This window comes from Opisthocomus hoazin, chromosome 4, assembly GCF_030867145.1.
Source record: "Opisthocomus hoazin isolate bOpiHoa1 chromosome 4, bOpiHoa1.hap1, whole genome shotgun sequence".
NCBI lineage: Eukaryota > Metazoa > Chordata > Aves > Opisthocomiformes > Opisthocomidae > Opisthocomus > Opisthocomus hoazin.
In genome coordinates this window covers 60459283-60479224 of record NC_134417.1, presented here as the reverse complement: position 1 = coordinate 60479224, position 19942 = coordinate 60459283, and the positions used below count along the sequence as shown (strand labels likewise).

The 19942-nt window shown below is 38.9% G+C and overlaps 1 protein-coding gene across 16 annotated transcripts in view; it reads left to right on the top strand.

Annotated features, from left to right (window-relative positions):
* Window positions 1-19942, top strand: part of HDAC9 (histone deacetylase 9) — a 499199-nt gene that overhangs the window by 369298 nt on the left and 109959 nt on the right. For all 16 annotated transcript variants that reach the window (XM_075419200.1, XM_075419199.1, XM_075419193.1 and 13 more), the window contains 3 exons: window positions 6785-6892; window positions 19095-19150; window positions 19392-19479. In XM_075419200.1, the coding sequence (XP_075275315.1) occupies window positions 6785-6892; window positions 19095-19150; window positions 19392-19479 (252 nt within the window). The remainder of the gene's footprint in view (window positions 1-6784; window positions 6893-19094; window positions 19151-19391; window positions 19480-19942) is intronic.

Here is a 19942-nt window from a genome sequence, read left to right as displayed (position 1 = left end):
ACATATCTGAGACTTGAATCTAGGCATAAGTGTTTTATTTATGAGTTTTTTCTTAAAACAAGTTCTAATCCACATCTAATCCATGCTGTCCTCCCTCCATTACCCCTACCAATGATTCACACATCACTATTTCATTCCGGTTTTGAGATCTTTAGGGTGTTTAATGTATGCTTTATGAGAGCCAGAGATTCTGAATGCCTGTCATAAAAGTTAGTTTAAAAGAGTAACTGAATCAAACTATTTCTTCTGAAGATATTATTCTATTCAGGCTTTATCTTGACTTAGCCTGATTCTTTTCTGATTCTCATTTTGAATACAAAGCTATTCGTTTTTCAGTACAGACCTCACATATTTACTTGCTTTTTTACAAACCTGCAGATGAATTCCATTTGTACAGAAGTAGGGTACTACACTTTTATCAGTAGCTGACTACCACCATCAGTAACTCTGCTAGGCATTAAATAATTAATTTTTACTTGGAACTTTTTAGCTGAGTATTTTCTGAAAATTAGCTTTGATTTATAATAGCTTTACAAGTTAGATCACTACTGGCAGGTAAAACTGAAAAATATTAAATATTCTACATAGAGTGGGTACATGTACTATCCACATTCCTTGTTTTTGCTCTGAAAGAGGCTTTTGGTGTCACACTTAATAGCCTCCAAAATTCTTTTTAGAAGTCCATGTCCATGAATATTATTGCTGATAAGTTCTCCTACTGGAATTATTCAAACACGATAGAGAAGACAATGCAATTTCAAGTGAATTCCATGCTTTTTGTTTAAGCAATTATTTGTGAAGATTCTTTGAACTATTCATCCCACTGGAGCCTAAACATCACATCCCCTTGACAATTTATTTGTAAACCACACTGGAAGGCAAGAAAGTATGAAAAGCTGATATTCTGGGTAGTCTTTATGGCATACATTTTAGATTAAAGCAGCTGGAAATGACTTTGACAGAACAAATCTCTGATACAGCTGTAAAATAGCAGCCTAAATAAAGGCAGCTCAGTTTACGTATTTTTCCCAAAGTAACCTGCTTTTACTTGCTTCCTGTAAGTGGGATTTATGGAAGGGACGTCAGCCATGCAAACTTTTTCTCTTTTATTCCTTAACGAGAGACATGGCTGACAGGCCATTCATTAGAGGTTGTTCCTTGGAGATGATGTGCACACCTTCACTTCTTTAGTCATGGTGAGATGAAACAGCAGCTGAGAAGCACGCTGAGGACCTTTTGCTTCTTAGTGGAAATCATGTAGGTGATGAATGATCACCAGGACATCTGTAGGAGCGGGAGGTGAGAGCTATGATTGTGGCACCTGGGCAGCTGCACTGCCTACGGTGAGGAGCAAAGTATTACAAATGTATGCACTAGCATTTGTTGGCACCAACTGTCTCCAAGAATGACAGACTCCTTGCAGGAAGTGATAGCAAAATGCCACACACAATTTTTAGAGGTTGCAACATTTCAGGAAAATATTTAATTTCTATTTTCATGCCAGAGAACTATAAAAACCCAGTGATGGAAACATTTGCTCTGGCATAAGTGGAAGAGTGACAGACTCTGGACACTTTTAAATCTAAAGCACAGCAATTTGGTCTGCAAAACACAAGTTTTATTAAATTGCAGTATCACTGAGTCTGTACTCTCCTATATTATTTCTCACAGATTTCTTAATCAGTTTCTTTACTGCATACAGCTACACCGTTGTTAACTGACTAGATTTTATTTACTTCTCAGTTTTACAACTACTCATATCAAAGGGCAGTGTTGTTTTGAATGTAGCAGTTTTTCCAGATTTGTGTTGACATGTATTTATCTGAAATGCGTACTGCATTCACTTGCATCCAAGAATAGTTGAGATCAACCTCTGCTTTTTAAAGGAAGACCAAAGAATCCTTTTAAACTACTGTAAAGAACTGGTACGTTTTAGCTTGTTGTCCAGGATATTGGACAGATAGAATACAATCACTGCTATCAAAGGTTCATCACAGGTCAAAATTTCTGTGAACAGCAGATGACAGAATGAATTTTTTGAACTATTCTAAGAGAATAAGTAGAGTATCTCTGGTAGGGACATGTGGTAACTCTAGGAGGTCTGGTTTTTATTTTTATGATGGCAAAAGTTGTGCAGAGCAGGCTGAGCAATTCAGTATATTTTTAATTCCTTTTAGGAGTGAAATCAGAACTCCACTGTGGAAGCTGTTAAAACACAAATTGTGTGTGTGTGTGTGCGAGAGAGAGAGAGAGGGCAAGCTCCAGGATGCTTTGTCAGAATCCATCCAATAGTTTGGAATAATTATTTAAGAGAGCAAAATAACTCACACAGATGCATACACCATGCAGTGTGTGGAAAAATGGGTGTGTCGGACTGTAAGCAGCATCTCTGGTCAGTAGAACTGTGATCCAGTGATCATTAGGTAGATCCCAGGAGACTTCCAGAGGAAGGAGGACTGAAACAGAGGATGAGGAGAAAAAAGGTTCTTTAACAGAGGAAGGGACAGGTAAAACAAAAGGTAGTTATAAATATCTTTAAAAAATGCTTTAGAATTATTATTCATGCAACTTTTTTGCCTCTCTGAGGTAGGTTCCAGATAAATGTAAACAGCAGGACAAGTAATGTTTCCAGTTTCAGCCACTGTGGTGATTTCAGAAAGGCCTTTAAGTAAATAATCTCTCCGTCAGATTATTTCCGTATCCTTCCTCTCCAACCTCACCTACATGTGCCACAACCTGAGCACGGTATAAGGAGTCGGCAGCTTTCAAACTTCATAGTCTTCCTTAATATGAAATATTCCAGCCATGAGGGGTTACCGTACAAGGTTTCTGTCTGCTGAAATGTGTCTGCTGTGAGGCTTCTTGTTTCTTTGCTTGTTTTCAGTATGCTCAAAGTCTTGTGAAAGTCAAGTTGTCACATAGATATTTGTTTCAGGAAGCATTCATACCAAGTTCTTTTTGTAGTGCAAAGCAGGGAATTTCTGCACACAGCACTGGAAACATCAGTTGCACTCAGTCAGGAAGAGTTACCTACATTTCTTTTCACTTAAGTCATTCCCTTCCTCTTCAATGCTTCCACATCCACTTCAGGGACAGGTAGCTTAATTTCTATCATCTGTAGCTTTACGGAGTATTAGCTTTGCTACACATGCCAATGATTGAGCTATACTAGATGTGCTTGAAAAAGCCTACAAAACAACAGTGCTCATTCAGGAAACTCAGGGTGAAGTAAATCCATATGTGTGTTAGAAAGTCAGTGTTCAGATAAGGCTTGTGTTTTCTGGCTTTTGGCGCTATCATGCACAATCGTCCTTTGAAGACCTGCAGCAGTGATAGGATTTTTGATAACGAAATGTGCAGTATACTCACAGTTTAACACTGACATTTTGATGCTTTAAAAAAATGTTCTTTTTCATTTGGTAGACATTCAGAATATTTTCCTACCCTGATGATTTTTTTAAAGGTCTTACTTACAAATGAAAATAATACATATAGTTAAGCAGACAAAAAAGGGCTAAGATTCTGTGTTAGAACTAAGCTAAAAATGCTGTATTTTCTGTAAAATTTGTTTAACATTTAAAAAAAAAAATTCCTAATGAAGATAGAGTTTTACTGATTTCGTTGGCTGCTCCAAAGCGCTTGCAGAAAAAAAAATAACCTTTTATAAAATGTCATCTGACTTTTTCATAGACTGTGATTCAGAAAGCATCACATTTTTCACAAATTCATGCATACTTAGCATCCAGATAGACTGTCAGATACATGTGATATATACATGAACTAGAACCAGAAACCACAGTGTCTAATCCTATTCCCTTTAATTGTATAAAATCCAACCTTTTCATCTCACAGGAATAAAGAAAAGCATATCTAGTAGGATTTTACATCACTGCATTTCATATACAGCATGACAACTGGGCCAGCTAGTAGCTGTAATTTTGATGGATTTGCCATTTATATCACTGTATTTCAAAAGCAATTTACAAAGTAAACATTTAGTAATACTAAAAGAAAATCTCTGTTTAAACACCTGAAACATTTATGGCAATACACAGCACTAATAGATACATAAAATGAAGTGAGTTGGCATTTTCCACTAGTTAAAGCTAAAGCATTGGTTGTGTGATGGAAGTTTTTCTAGGTTGTACTTCATGAGATATTCCTTGGAAATTCAGTCTTAATTTTGCATGAACATTAAATAGAATTTGACATCTAAGTTTATAATACTGTACCTTTTCAGGGTAATTATTCATAAATTTATGTTAATTTTCTTTTGTTATAATAATTGTACACTAAGATATACAGCTTCAGTTGGCTACCCTTGTCTTTGAGAGTTTACTATTTGTTACGTGTACCATGCCCATGACATCAGCTAAAATATCCTGAATTTCCTGTGTACGTTTAGGTGGTCACTTTTGAAAATTTCTGAGGAAATGCTGTTTTATTTCCCGATTGCCCATTTTCACTTCCAGTCCAGGTAAAATTAGGTAGCAGTCGTTCAAGTGGTCTGAGGGAAATTTTTCAGTGGGAGATATTTGGTCTTATTGTCCCAGTTCAGTTTCCTTACACTCCACTGAAAGCAGAAAATGATAAATGCCATATCCTGGCCAATACTCAGAGTTCAGTCGTTGGAGAGACTGCCGTCTCATGTATCAGAGCAGACAACTGTCTTGAAGGGTGGGTACTCTCAAGCTGTGGTTACAACTTTAACTTAATCGGCCTTCCTGGAAATGAATCATAGTCCCTCTGAGGATGCAGGCTCCTGCTTGGGCCCTGCTATACTGAGCAGCTGCCATTGAATCATTTTCATCAGCCACTCCTTCATGTTAACCTTAATTTGCTAGCCATAAAAATGGTAAGAAAGTACTCCCTCCCAGCCCTCTTGTTGATACTTCTTTATTTAAATTACTGCACGGTATTTTTCAAACTTTATTATAGTTTGATTAAATTGATTTAACCAATGACCTCTACTTATTTATCTCCTTATTTGTTTTAAAAATGGAAATTGCTTCACAGCTGCTTTAAAGCAATAGAGAGAGAACCTGAAGGTCTGCCTAATGTTAAATATGCCATTATTTTTTAACTATTTGGTTTCTTTCTTATTTGTTGTTGTAACTTTCTTAGTTACCTATAGATTTGGGTGCATCTTTAGGAAGGCTAATAAATTTATTTAAATCTCAAGCTACCAATCTGTAAAACAAATATAATAAATCATCCCATATCAAGCTGATGATGCTTAATTGTGTTTGTACAACATTTTGAGTTTCTCAGATAAAAACACAGTGTGCTGTTATTACAGTTATTCTGAACTTTGCAAGAAAAATCCAGTCTTCTTTGTCAGGTCTGCTGTGAATACGAACTATTTTCATTAGTTCTGCTGCATGCACACAAAACTGATCAAAACGATAGAAAACTCAGGTCTAGTATACTGAAAACTAAGATCACTTAAGTAGCTTGAAATATAATATTATTGTAACAGTAATGGTGAAGACGTTTGACAGGTGTAGAGAAGATCAAGCTTCTTTCTGTTTCAAATGGCTAATCAGAGAAATTCCTCAGAACCTCCAGAGTCGCGTAGCAGTTGCATCCATTTTCAATTACTTGATTTCTTTCTTTCTTTCCTTCTTTTTTTCTTTCTTTTTTTTTTAAAGAAATTAGGAACAGAAGCTTCTGGTTCAAACTGAAAACACATCCCAATGTGCTTGGAAGTTATCCAAATAGCATCTGCCACAGTATTTTGTCTATCCCTAAATGTTTTTCTTTTCATGATATATTTGTACGGTGTGATACAATTACATGCACTTCCCATGGAGCATCAAGGAAGTCTGGCTGTGTTTTTGGATGACTTTTTCAGACTATTTCACACCATAATGTCTGCTTGGTATAATATCATATGAGGGCTATACCACATTTCACCTATATTTTTTCAGTACGTTTCTGCAAATAAATAGTGACTAAAAATTGATTTGAAAAGAAAAATTTTAGCATACCGATTGAAGCTGTAGAGCAGTGCTGCCTAGCCACCTTTATAATATTTCCTTTACAATATTTTATCTTGATCTTGACAATATTTTGTCCTTCTATTTTACATAATATGCATATAATGTTTTATGTGTCACACTTGCTCATTTAGAAGGCGCAAAAGATAATTTTCTCTGCTTTAAATAACCACATTCATCTGTTACAAAGTGGGGCCTAAAGCCTTTCAGCCAAAACTTATAAATTTGTCAAAACTGGAGATAGAGAATTGTTCTGATTGCAGTCACTTAAAAATGACTTCTGCCTGAGTAGGAAAGACGAGTGTTTACTGCTGTTGTTGTTTTTTAAAAAAGGGGTAATGGCTGGAGCCACTGGTGAGTTTTGATGGCCTGGGTTACTCCTGCTGAAGCCAGTGGCGGCCGTCCCTGCCGGACACTGTGTCCCAGCGCTGGCAGGTCCCCGTCCCCCACCGGTGTGAGGGCCCAGCGCACGGCGTCTGGCAGCCGGCGAGCAGGCCTGGCCCGGCCGACGTAACACTGTTTGTAATGAGAAATCTAAACAGGGAATGGCAGCGAGGCATGACAGGAATGTGTTTCCATTGGAGAAGCCCGTGCAGAGAAAAAGCATAAGCAAAGCCATGTCCAGAAGGCCTTTCAGCTGTCCAGGACGGAAGACTGATGTTATTGTACACGGGCTGTCACGCTGCCAGCCCTCCCTCACGGGTTTGTTTTCTCTCATGCTCTCCTTTTCCCTCCCCCTCTCCCTCTCTCCCCTGCCTTCCTCCCGGGGCCGGCTGTTTGCTCAGGTGGACAGTGACACCGTTTGGAACGAGCTGCACTCGGCCGGGGCGGCACGCATGGCGGTGGGCTGTGTCATCGAGCTGGCGGCCCGCGTGGCCTCCCGGGAGCTGAAGGTGAGGTCCGGGCCGCGCCGTGGGTGGGAGAGCCGGGGCAGTGGAGGGGGGGGGCTGAAGGGAGGCGTTGTTCAACCGCTCCGCTCAGGGGAGGGTGACGGGAGGAGGGCCGGGAGGACGGCCACAAAGGCCTGGAGGACAGCCACGAAGGCTGGGAGGACGGCCACGAAGGTGTGGCAGCCCAGGCGGCTCTTGGAGGCCTCCTCGGGACGGCCTTGTGTGGATAGGCTGAAGCAGCAGTGGGCATGACAGCGCAGGGTGCTACAGTCCGAGGTGACGTCACTCATCGTGTGCACATCTCTGGCAAGTGGCCGTGGCACTGCTTTTGGAAGGCATTGTTTAAATTATTATTTCTTTTTAATGTGGTGGTTTAGTCACGTGCGTAGCCCCAGCATACCACTCAGAGAGAGGGCCAGCAAGAGGGGGCCTGCAGGCTAGGGGGAAGAGGGAGGTGGCTGGTGAGGAGAGCGATGACCCAGGAGGTGGCTTTCCACCCCCGCGCTCTTCTCTCTGGTCCCCTTCCCTTTCCTACCTCCATGCCACACGATCTGCGAGGCATGATGTACAAAACCCAAATGATCCGCAGTCTAAACAATTTATAAATGCTCCAGACCTGACGGACTTTGACATTTCATTTGGTATTTTAACAGCCCTATTTAAAGGTATGCCATATGCAGCCAGAGTGCAGGCTTGCCCCAGTAAACGTTGTTGGAGCTAGCATGTCTCCTTAATGAAACTGTTTATTCACTTTCCAGTCCGAATACTAATGGATTCAGTCCTGTTTCAAGAATCAAATTAGAAATAAATATTTTAGAATTAGCATTGTGTGATGTTTTTAAAATTCATAAATGTATCTGAAACTGAGAATAATATCTGTCTAATTTCAATCAAAATACATGAGCTACATATATGGGGAGCGGTGCACATGTTTATGTGTGTATATACATAGATGTAGAATATATAAGTACATAAATGACAGCATGGTCAGGTGAAATGCAGTTCTATAGCTCTGACCCAACTTTCATATTGAGACACTAAAATCATTAGTCAGGTACATGTTTTGAACTCTCAGATCAAGGACGGGGTGCATCATATAAGATCCTGTTGTACATACTTTCTGATGGGTACTTCATCCTCATCAAGCATTTTGGGCAGAGTAGGATTCAATACACAACTCAATGTGCATCATTCCCACCCAACTAATGAAAGTGAAGCAGGAATTTTTAGGTAATTTTTACCTTTGGCAACTGTACGACATACGTTGGTCACTAAGGCAATATAAAAGAAAGTTTTGGTAAGAATAATGAGATGTCCTGCATGCAGTTGAAATGAGCAGGGTCTGCTTCAGAATCTTTACCACTTACCTCTGTACACTTGTGGTGTTTTTCCGTGGTTTGAATGCTCTTGGTTGTTTACGTGTGTGATGGATAGCTAAAAAGAATCAAACAGCCACTATGAGACCTTAGTTGCTACTGGCATTGCAACAGTTTGTAAACAAATATTTTAAATTTAGTACCAGTTTGTAGTTTACTGTATGATTCTTGTTGATCCGAAATAGAATCTTTGCCTACAGTGCAGAGAAATGAAGCAGTCTCATGCAACCTCCAGTTGAAACATGGGAAATGTAGTTATTCAATAGACATGCCATGTGGTTGGTTTACACCAAAAGATCAAGAAAATAGGGACGAAAAGAATTTGCTGTGAAAGCGACTCGGGAATATTCACGCCATTCCTCATAGGTGTTTATCTAACCTGCTTCTACACTTCCAGCATGAAGCCCAGTGACTTACATACCACCATGCCAACTGTATGAACTAACAATCTGCATGTGGTATTTATGATTTAAGGTTATGGAAAGGTTATTAAGGCCTGACTAACAGAATAAAAGCATACTAGCAGAAGTTCTGGAAATGCACCGATCCTGACCTTAGCTGTTTTGGTGGAGTCCTCCCATGTTTGCTTTGTCACTGCATCCACTGCATCCAAAACCTGGGTTTTGCTGGCAAGTTGCTCCCAGTGCCCTCATATGGTAAATGTTATTAGTGAGATTTTTGCAGTGTATTCTGGAATTTTCTACATGGTGAACAGGGTGAGATTTTAGGTAGCTCTGAGATTTTAGCTCCACAGATCTGTATGTTCCAATCTACCTTTATGAAATTACGTGTTGCTTTTCTGTCTTCCTGCCATTTTCATCTAGAAACATACATGTTGCATTGATCAGCTGTTTCTAGTATAGGGAAAATGACAATTCTGTAGTCTGCTTGTGAAGATCTGAGGGGAAGGAAGTGAAGCTGAGCACTTCCATGTGCATTCATTGAGCAAATATGTGTGTGAAGCAAACATTTGGGGCCTGTACTGTGAGCACTGAGTGGGATGATTAAACTCCGACGGGAATCTGGAATGATCTGCTGCAGCTTCAGAATCTTTGGATGACGAAAAAATGCCTTTCAAGAGACGTGTGTAAGCTATAACAGCTCTGCAACATGTAAACAGCAAGATGAGAGCAGCAGAGAAACACGCTGTAATTTTTCCCTGGAAGTTTACCACTGTGGGTTGCTATCATACAGTGCACTGTCAGTCTGATGTCATCTTAAGAAAAAATATTATGATACAGGACACACTGGTTTGTTCTGAAATCCCACAGTTCCCTGAGAAGATCTGCATGTCCTGAAGTTCACAGTGGCAGATTTACGATACAGCAGGGACTTGCCACAGAGCAGTGCTCCAGATTGCAGCAGAGGAGGCAATGGATTATATAACCACTGCACTGGACAATCACAGATACCTTTTTCTAGAACAGCTATGGCGACATTAGAATAACCTCAGCGTAGACCTATCTAGCATAGACAAAATCTGACACAAGAATCCTCAGAAATGAGAAACTGAAGTAATTCATTTAACAAGTGCTTTTCTGACTTGAGAATTATCAAATATATTGATGTAATGGAGTATGAGCAGCCCACTTATTTCTTACAGCTTGATGAATCAATATATATGTTTTTTTAAAGTCTAACATGGTTTTCATAAAATTAAAATGAATATAATAGGTTTTTTATGGACATGTGTTCAATTAATTAAAAAACCCAATTATTTGCAATACTGAAGATAAAAGTCTTCACTGCCTAGCTAGAGTGTAGAAGCTAGCAAACATAAGCTGCCCTGTATTGACTGGCATCTGATGTTTAAAGTCCATTGCAGGAAGGACAGGACAGTTCAATTTCTATGCTTATTCCATTGTCTCTACTGATATCGCTTGCTGTTGCATAGACTGATAGCAATAGCTTTGAACTATAGGTGTGTGCTGCTAAGAAAAGGGTTGAGATTGCAAAATAAATTATGAAAGTCTGCAGAACAATTGAGAGATTCACTACAGAGCTGGGCATGAGTCAAACTCATACGCAAGGCAAAAGGTTCTTTACTTCATTCTGAATTTCCTGAGATTACCAGTCCCATTTCACACAGGTCTCATCTGAGAACAGCAACATTTTGTTCATCTGATTTGGACAGTGTTCAGAAACTGACCAGGAGTTAAGAGTTCTCTTCATTGCAGTTCAGACCCCTTGTGAGACATCAGATTTCTTTGATCTCCTTGACTAATGGGGAAAACATCGATATGACAGTGCTAAGGATGTCAGACAATAGGTTTTACTGAAACTTTACTGCAGCTGTAATAGTATATTACTGTGCAGTAGTTTTTTTTTTAAATCAGGACAAATTCTCCCTTCTCTGGGGAGTCTTAGTCTGGATGTTTTTTGTTTCATTATGTCAAACAATAGAAATTAAGGACTTTGGGCATTTGTTTAATAACATAATGAACACTCATTGAGATAGTTTTGATATACTTTTGAAACAACATTTAACAGAGAATAAAGAATCACACCACTGAAATATACACTATGATAAAAGTGATGTTCTACTGAGTCAAATGCTATGCTTTTCCTTTTTTCATTAATTTAGTTACATACATGGTGAATGTCATCTTGGCAATATTATGGTAGGAGAGGACCCTGAATATTGCATGAGGATCACCCTTTTTTGAGCTCTTTATGCTTTAGAAAACCTGCTGATGCATGATGAGATACTTATATGGAATCAGTGCCACAGCTGTCCTGTCTAGCTGTTTTTCTGTATCTACATTTGTTCCTTTCTCATTTCCCCAACAGATTTATGTAGATGGCTCTTAATAATCTGCTGGCCGACCGCAGGTCTTTAGAAGAGTATGTGGAAAAGGGTGAATAGAATTCCACCGTAGTCATTAGCTAGATCCAATAAATAACTCTAATAGATAAGAGAAGTCTTATGATATACGCCTTGGGGCCTGGGGAAGAAAGACGTAGTGCCCTGCATGTGATTTCTTTCATGTAGTATTTCATGTAGTTTTCATGTTTCGTGAACATGGAAATCATTGTCTCTAGCCTCTGCCTAATGACTGCACTTTCAGAAAGAGTGGCCTAAAAGATCTGCATCTGCAGAGAGCATGTATTTCCTGGAAGTGTCTCCTAAGGATCTCCTTCCTCTTTTGCATTGCCACAGGAAAATGGAGATGTGCTGCAAGCATGTTGCAAATGACACTCACGGTGTCCCAGTCACCGTTCTGTAATAACGAAGCAGATTTCAGGAGAGCATGGTCTAATGGCTTGGTGACACTGGGAGGTGCTGTCCTGCCCTGCCTTCCCAATTAGTTCCCAGCCTAGCTCGGCTTCTTCCCTTGCATCGACTCTGACGCTCAGCTCAGTTCACCTCCCCTCCCTGCCAGTGTGCTACTTCGCTCACAGGCAGCTAACCACAAAGATGCTCTCCCCTTGCCTGCACCCGGCCATCCTGCGCAGCAAGAACTTCCCTCCTGATGCCGAACTGGACCAGTACAGAGGTCATTCAAACCCCGCATTATACGAGTTTTACAGGAAAATAGAGCAGGATTTCTATACCTGTGGTCTCTCTTGAGTTTCTGATTTCATTTATAGCTCCTATAGCCTGCAGAGAATCTCACCTTTAGGATTCAGCTTGCCAATTTTTTTTTTCCTGAAAGCGTTTAAGTTGCTAATATTTCCATTTTGTTAAGAAAATTATTCATACTGATGATGCCACCTTTTTTGTTGCCATATATTAGGTCTTTATTAAATGATTAATGCAACTTTAAAGAAGTTGGAATTCAGGTAGTTGATTATGTTAGTATGATAATTTTGCAATAATTATACTTTGTTGAATAATGTCCTTCCAAATGTTATTTGTTCTTGTAATGGTTGTTTTATTGTGTGCTGTTTTGTGAACATTAAAAGTATCTTAACTTCTTTTCTGACAACAAATTGTACATTTCTCTGGCAGTCCCTTAATATCTCACAATTGACTGACAGGAAAAAAATTGTACCCATGGACAATATAATTTAAAAAGAGTATACATATAAAGAACCTCTTTTTGCAATGGGAGATGACTTACCATTATAATGGGCAACTCAGTGTCAGAGCAGACCGTGGAACTACTGAAAATCCAAAGGAACATTTCTGAAACGGTCTTCTTCAACCTCAGATGACCCCATTCAGCAATATTATAAGCTGAAATTAAATATTTTAAGTACAGTACCCATAATAAGGATTACTCTCTAGTTTACTTTGCATACCCTTCAAATATGTCAATATTGGTGATGGCAGCAGTCTTTTCTGCAGTGGAAACACATTAGTGCCAGATATTTTTAATTTGAAACAGAAGAGTCCTACACAATAAACTAAGAAGAGATAGTGGGATTTGTATGGTTGTTCCGTATTTTTTAAAAAGTTTGTATGAATTAAGAAGCATTTTTACAAAAGAACACTCAAGAAAAAAGGCACTCAAGTTAAAAATGTGGTCTGATGAGACAGTCTTGAACATCCACTTCAGCTGAATCAAGTGAAGCACAAGCCCTTTCTCTGCCTTGTCATACGTACGTGTAGACTTGCCCTGTTGGTAGTTAGGGGTCATGTAACAGAATGAAAGCAATTGAAATGAGTTTCCTCCAAACCAGAATCTGATACGTTCCTGGGATGGTTCTTTCTGATATGTCAGGTTGAATCGATACCAAAATAAACCTCCTGCGTTTCATCATTGCTACACTGGTGTCTTTGTATATAATCTGTGGATAACTTGTATTGAACTGGAAACTCCATTCCAAATGAGCTTGGTTATTGCTGTTCTCAAGGCTTTTGTCACACAGGGCTATGGAGGAATAATCATACAGTAGATTGTACTAATATCTAGTGAATAAGCAGAAAGAGCATTAGCAACCCCGTCTCCCCTTCCAAGCTCTTAGTTTTCTATTCTTAAAAGTATTCTGTGTAAAAATCACTCAGCCATCTTTCACAGTTCTACTGTTATGTTTTCTTAAAACAAAAGCTAAGAAGAATTATCTTTCTAAAGCCGTAATAAATAAAAAGAGCTGAAACCAAATATCTCCCTAGTCCCACCGTGTCTTCCCTCCAGTAAAGCTTCAGGCCAGCAAATTTCCATGCCCATCTGAACAACACCAAACCCCACACAGCTCCTCTGGTTACCTACAAAAATCTCCTTTCCTGGGAAGTGTTCTGTGCTCAAGTGCCTCTGGACAGTACTCCTCCTACACGCTCTGCCCTACCCTTGTTACTACCTCCCCATCTCACCCACTGCCCTATAACACTCTCCCTCTGTCTTAAAAAAAATTCTGAGCAATGTGTGGCAGTGACAAAAAGAAACATTCTTTCCATGCCCAGGCACAGCATTTCCAACAGTGCATAGTGTGTCAGAAACAGCAACAAAGGAATGCTTATTTTGCTAGTCTTAAAGATGATTGATAAAAGCCATCAATCAAAGTTACCAATGAAGTCTTTTAGACAGTAGTTTGTACTGTTCGTTTTTACAAAGTTACAAAATTACTAAATTTTGTATGGAACCATCTCTTAGATACTTTATCCCAGCAATTATGGTTATATTTATAGCTGAATGACTGTTATTATTTCACATAGCAGTACTTTAATTATATTTGTGGTACGTAGCTTATCTCCGTGACCACTCTGTTCTTGAAACTCTTTGTCTGCTTTCTGTCCTAACAGAGTTAACACTAGTTGTGTCTAAACAGGCCATCACAGTTGTATAGAATTTCTCCTGCAAGCACCAACTTTTCGTGTATATTTTTTGTTGCTATCTTCTAAAACCTTCAGGAAAGCAGGAAAGGGAACTCTTTGTTTCCATCACAGAGTTAAATGTTTAATGTCCATTTCTGTGTTCTTGGCCTCTACTATCTTCCTCTGCAAGACAAAATGGTATTCCCTCACGTCAATTACTGTTTTCTTGGCAAATCTACATGCTGCTAATACTGCTTTGTTAAGTCATGGGTTCTTATTCACTGCATTTGTAGACCCCCAGGGCCAGATTCTGGCTCCTGCTCTGGCAGTATGAATGGCTTGTAAAACTGACCTAAACAAGTACCTGAGGATTGCCTCAGCCATAGGCCACACACTTTTATGCTTACCCTCCCTGCTGGATGGCATAGCCTAGCATCATGCTACAGCATAAATGACACTGGTAGGAATATTGTTGTCTTCTTCTGGGTACCCGTTGCGAGGGGATTGTTGTAGGCAACCAAGACTTAAAGCAGCCCTGATGTTTTTTATTGTAGGAGTTAACTAAGCCAGAGATAGCAGAGTTAAAGATGGCACTAAGGCCACTTCAGGGGTTACACCCCATCAGATACACTGTAAGGAGCATCTCTTAAATTTAAATAATATAGAAACTTTAACCCCTGACTTCAGGAGGATGATGAGCTTCAAGTGTGGAATGCAGACCCTGGATTAGGTACCTGGTCTCCATATGAAATACACAGAGGTTCCCAAGAAATATGTCCTTAACAAAGTGTGCAGCTGCAGTTAGCTAGTGCACGGGACGAAGTTCTGCCAAGAAATTTGCTCATCACTAGGGATTACACCCATTTTCCTGAAAGCCTGTTTTCAAAGGTTATGTACTTCTGAATAGAATCACAGAACAGTTGAGGTTGGAAGTGACCTCAGGAGGGCCTCAAGTAGGGAAACCTAAAGCTGGTTGCCTAGATCTATGTCCACATGGCTTTTGTATATCTCCAGGGATGGAGGTTCCCCAACATTTCTTAGGAACCTGTTCTATTGCTCGATCATTCTCACAGTAAAAGAGCATTTTCTTACATTTAAATGGAGCCTCCGCTGTTTCAGTTTGTGCCTATTGCCTCTTGAATAGTTGGGATAGATGGCATGGCTCTTTCATACAGGGGCTTACAGCTTAAAACACAAGGAGACCTTCAATTTCTTATCTTTTCAGTTGGAAGGAATCAATTTTTAAACTCTTAAATTTGAGATTCAGTGGTGTGTTTTGTCCTATGTTGAAGGACTGCTGTTCTGCAGGAAATAATTAAAGATTCATTAGTTGAATAAGAACTGAGGAAGACCAAGACTTTAAACCTATTCTTAGAAAACCCACTTAGACTGAAAAGGTGTGTCTCAGTATCTACTTTATGGACCACAGAATCTAATCATGCAAACAGGTATGGGAAGTACATTTAAAAATTCATCCCCATGTTCAAGAAGGAGTTGAACCGGAGTCTTCTATTGCTTCAGTACGTGCTCTTGGAGCGCCTGCTGGGGTTCATTGCTATTTCTTGCATGGCACAGGCTTTTCTTGGTGTCAACAAAAAGCCAGAGGATTTTACTAGAGTAGTACCAGGCTGAAGTTAGTATGCACCGCTTCTTACCAAGGCTTCTCAGCTTGTCTGCAGTGTCAGACTGACGGGGTTGCTTTTAGTCCACTCAGAATCCAGGCAGAGCAAAGTCCTCACTGCCAAGCAAAGGGAAGAGTGATTTATACCTTGTCACAGTCACCATGTATTGCTCTAGGGAAAAATTGCCAACGTCTAGTTTTACCTCCTTGTGTCATAGAAGCACCAGTGGAACTCTGCTGTAGACGGTGAGTCCCATGCCCTGGGTTAACCACCTGTGTTATGGTATTGTCATGAATGCTTATCTTGGAAAGGGTCAGGCAGAGGTATAATAGATGTCCGAGCATGATGTAGCCCAACGCGCTAACCCAGCGCACTACAGAAAGGAATCAACTGTACCACCAAAGACAAGAAGGCCACAGTGGTTGTGCGCCTCTTTTCTTTTGAAAACAAGCATCCAACTACCTATTTGAAGTCATGAAAGAAGAGGATTCTTAGCTTACTGTGGAAAAAGACTAACTTTTTTCCTTAGTTTTTAGTAATGGTGCAACTTAGTGGATCTGTCTGCCACGGATCATCTTTGTAGATTGAGTTTGGGCAGACTTCTTTTTGTTCGTTGTACAAATATGCACAGATTTTAGAATGTTTCTATTCAGTCTTTACTCTTTATCCTCAAATTTAACTAGAGGTAATCATATAATGGCACAGACATGAATCCTTTTCCTAATGTTCATGTCTGTCAGTCAGTTTAATGTTCTGTCTACACATAAAGGTGTCTGTATCCTAGTATAAATAAGGCTCTGTACAAAAATGCTTTGAATATATGTGTGTTGGCTTCATTTTCAACATATTGCTCTGTGTTAGTCTTTCTATCTTTAAAGCAGATTTTTCCCTTTCTGTCTACTGTTCTGAGCTCACTGTCTGGTATTTAAATATTGCCTAAATAAATTAATTCATGTTCCGTTGTGCTAATATACACTGTGCTCATACAAAGTTTGAAAGCAGGAGAAATGAAGTGTTTTATCAATTGCACAGAAGTTGCTGTTAATACTGCGTGGTTACCAATTTTCAGTGTTTGGTAAAATTTGATTATATTATGTGCTTTATCATCAATATAACATTTGGCATTGTATTTTAAAGAAGATAATTTCCCATGTGAATACTGAACTTCTTCAAATGTAATAACATATAAAAAATGGCCACAACACTGATGTGAATGTCCTACATGCTCAAGGAGAACTGTAATAGTTAACTTAAGCTCTAATAGCAGAAATTAGCTAGCTATAGGAAAACGGAGCTTATCAGAGCTTATCAGAGTAGAGGAACAGAAAAGAAAAGCCTATACTGTAACTGTCATGTTGTCAAAAACAGCAGTGTTGATTTTTTTTGTCTCTATATTGCCCCATGAAATCCTCCTAGAGATAATCATCTTAATTATATTGATCTCTTGGGAATACTGATAAAGTTAGATAATAATGACCTCTGATCTGAGCATGGGCAGCTGTAAGACTTGCATGGGCTTTTTCCAAGTTCTTGCAAATATTGAGAGAACAAAATGTGGGTATCATGATACTCTCTCTAGTAATACCCTCTTCTCTGAGTATTCTTTCATTCATAGTCTGTACATTTCTCAACATGCACATTTTTTTTTCATAAACACTATGAGAGAATTCGTCACAGAATTCTTCTCTGAGTCATATTTTGCATGAAAAGGAAATGTTAAAAAACCCTCAGAAGGGTAAGGAAGAGAGTTTTAGCTAAGAGTAGAAAGCTGGTTTGGTTCTGAACATTAGTGAAGTCTATAAGGCCTTTTTTTTATGGGGTGTTTGATCTATAAGCAATTTATATTCCACCTCCAGGAATGCCTGCCTAAATATGAATGTATAAATTTGTTATTTCTTTATTTTTTTTATTTTATTTTTTTAAATATGCACATTTACTGCATTTACTGCAAAATAAAGCATGGTGTCAAATTCCCCAGATTCTTTAAATGATGGCCAGAAGAACCCCTCTTACATATGTACTCTGTTTGCGTTGTAGTTTAAGTTTGCTGTAGTCTGATAGAACTTTGGCAATGCTCCACAAAACTTCACAGCTGCTTGGATTACCTTTAGCAGCAAATTATATGAGATAGCCTGCCAGAATTTGTTTATAAACTAATGTCAGTGAAACAACATAGGTAGACAATTGCACAGGTGCACAGACACACACATTCACAGGGTTGTAAATCCACAGATTTCACAGGCACCAATGTAACTCTATTAATTGCCATGTTGTTCCTCCTTATTTACACTCCTGTGTGTCAAAGTTTAGTGATGTAAGTTTCAGATGAGTAAAGGCTAAACTATTGACATTTAACTAGATTTAGTATATCAAACTGGACTAATGATTATTAAAATATAGAAACATTCCATCCTTTTTCTTTTTGTCCCCTCCTTTCTGAAAATACAATGCTTGGTTGGTCTTGCAGCCATACATATATTTGTGATATTTTGTGCAAGGCTGCTTGAAGTTTGGCTGACATACTCATGCACAGATTATAATTCCTTATTTTTATGTATGTGTTAATTGTAATTAATTTGATGTCAAATGTATAGCTGAATAGAAGAGACTAACTGTCTTGAGTAGTGGAAATAAAGTGTAAATTTGATGATGCAATGGTGTTCCTCCTGAGTCTGAATGTTGTAAGGGAAACTTGATATGATATACACCGTTATGAGACACAGGTTCTTGAGTACATAATCTGGTTTTCTGAACAGAGCTACCTTCCCAGTACTTTACATTTTCCCTTTACCTTACCCACACTGGAAGGAGGGAAATTTCATTTTTCTTTTATCTTCAGTGACTCTAGAGGAAAAAAATTGCTTGATCATCACTGATCCTAGTGCAGTACTTCATGAAATCTATATACAGTTCCAGAAAGTGTGTTAAAAATTGACTTTAGGGAATCTATTAGACTTGCAAGAGTGGCAGGTTCCCAAGTTTAATTTATGGTTTGCAGAAATATGGGATATTCATTGTCATCCTTTTTCTACCGTTAGGAATTACACGTGTGTGTATGTGTCTGAATTTATCATTTAGTCCATACAGAAGGTAGGGTCACTACAGACTAATCATATAAAATATGTACCTTAAGTGACTTTTATTTTGAAGCATCTCAAGCTGGAGCAATGCAAGATTACATCAGTTTAGATGAAGAATGGATCAATGGTCTCTGCTTCCTTTTAAATGTGAATTCTAGACAGCAGAATTGACAACAACAGCATTCTCATCCTGCCTTTTTCCTCCTCTTTAGATCATACTCTGTGTGTGTAAGTATGTGCACGTGTGTATTTATATATGCCACCGTTCTCAAATATATTATTTCTGGCAGTACTATGAAAGGGTGATTGGACAGAAAATGTGCTCAAGAGACTGTAATAGATTTCAGTCCATTCTGCCTGCTGCTCTGTTTTGCACCGAGTCAAGTATTTTTTTAAGCTGATAATTGAAAACCTATCTTGTTCTTACAGAACGGCTTTGCTGTTGTAAGGCCCCCAGGCCATCATGCTGAAGAATCAACAGCCATGTAAGTACCAGGGAATATTGCCCATCTTGGAGCACTAAGGTTACTGGCAATCACCTGCATTGTGCATGTCTCTGAAGAACTGTAATTGTTAGCAGATGACTGAAAAGGCTTTCTAGGTACTCCCAGAAGCAGATTTATGGCCTCAAAGATCATATAGCATTTTTAAAATGCTCTGAACATTATTTATAGTTGTTTTGCTGACTGATTTGCCTTCTTATTTCTGTTCTTCTCTTTTCCACAGGGGGTTCTGCTTTTTTAATTCGATTGCAATTACTGCCAAATACTTGAGAGACAAGCTAAATATAGGCAAGATATTGATTGTAGATCTGGTATGTATTCTTGGCAAGCATCACACTTTCAGTGCATCTAGATAAAAGATAATGAATTTGTATGTCTATGTCAGACTTTCCTGCTTTTAATACCTACAAGTAATAAAGGTGTGCATTTCCTCTGATTTTGGGAACTCATTAAAGCCAGGATGGCAGTACTGAAGCCATAAACATCTATGTTTCACTTTAATGGTGTTAACTGCAATTTAATGAGAAGAAGGCACAGATCAGGGCAACTTTTATGGTCCTTAAATGAATTGATACTTCCACCGTTAAAATAACCCTATAGAACCCGTTTACTTTTCCCTACAGAATACAATCTTTAAGTAGTCAGATGTACTTTAAAGAATGTTGTTGCTTTGGTAATAAAATTGGCCACTTCCCCCAGCTAGCAATGATTCGACTTGTTATGTAACTTCGATATTATTAAAGAAATCAACAGGTCATTCCCTCTAAGAAGTTT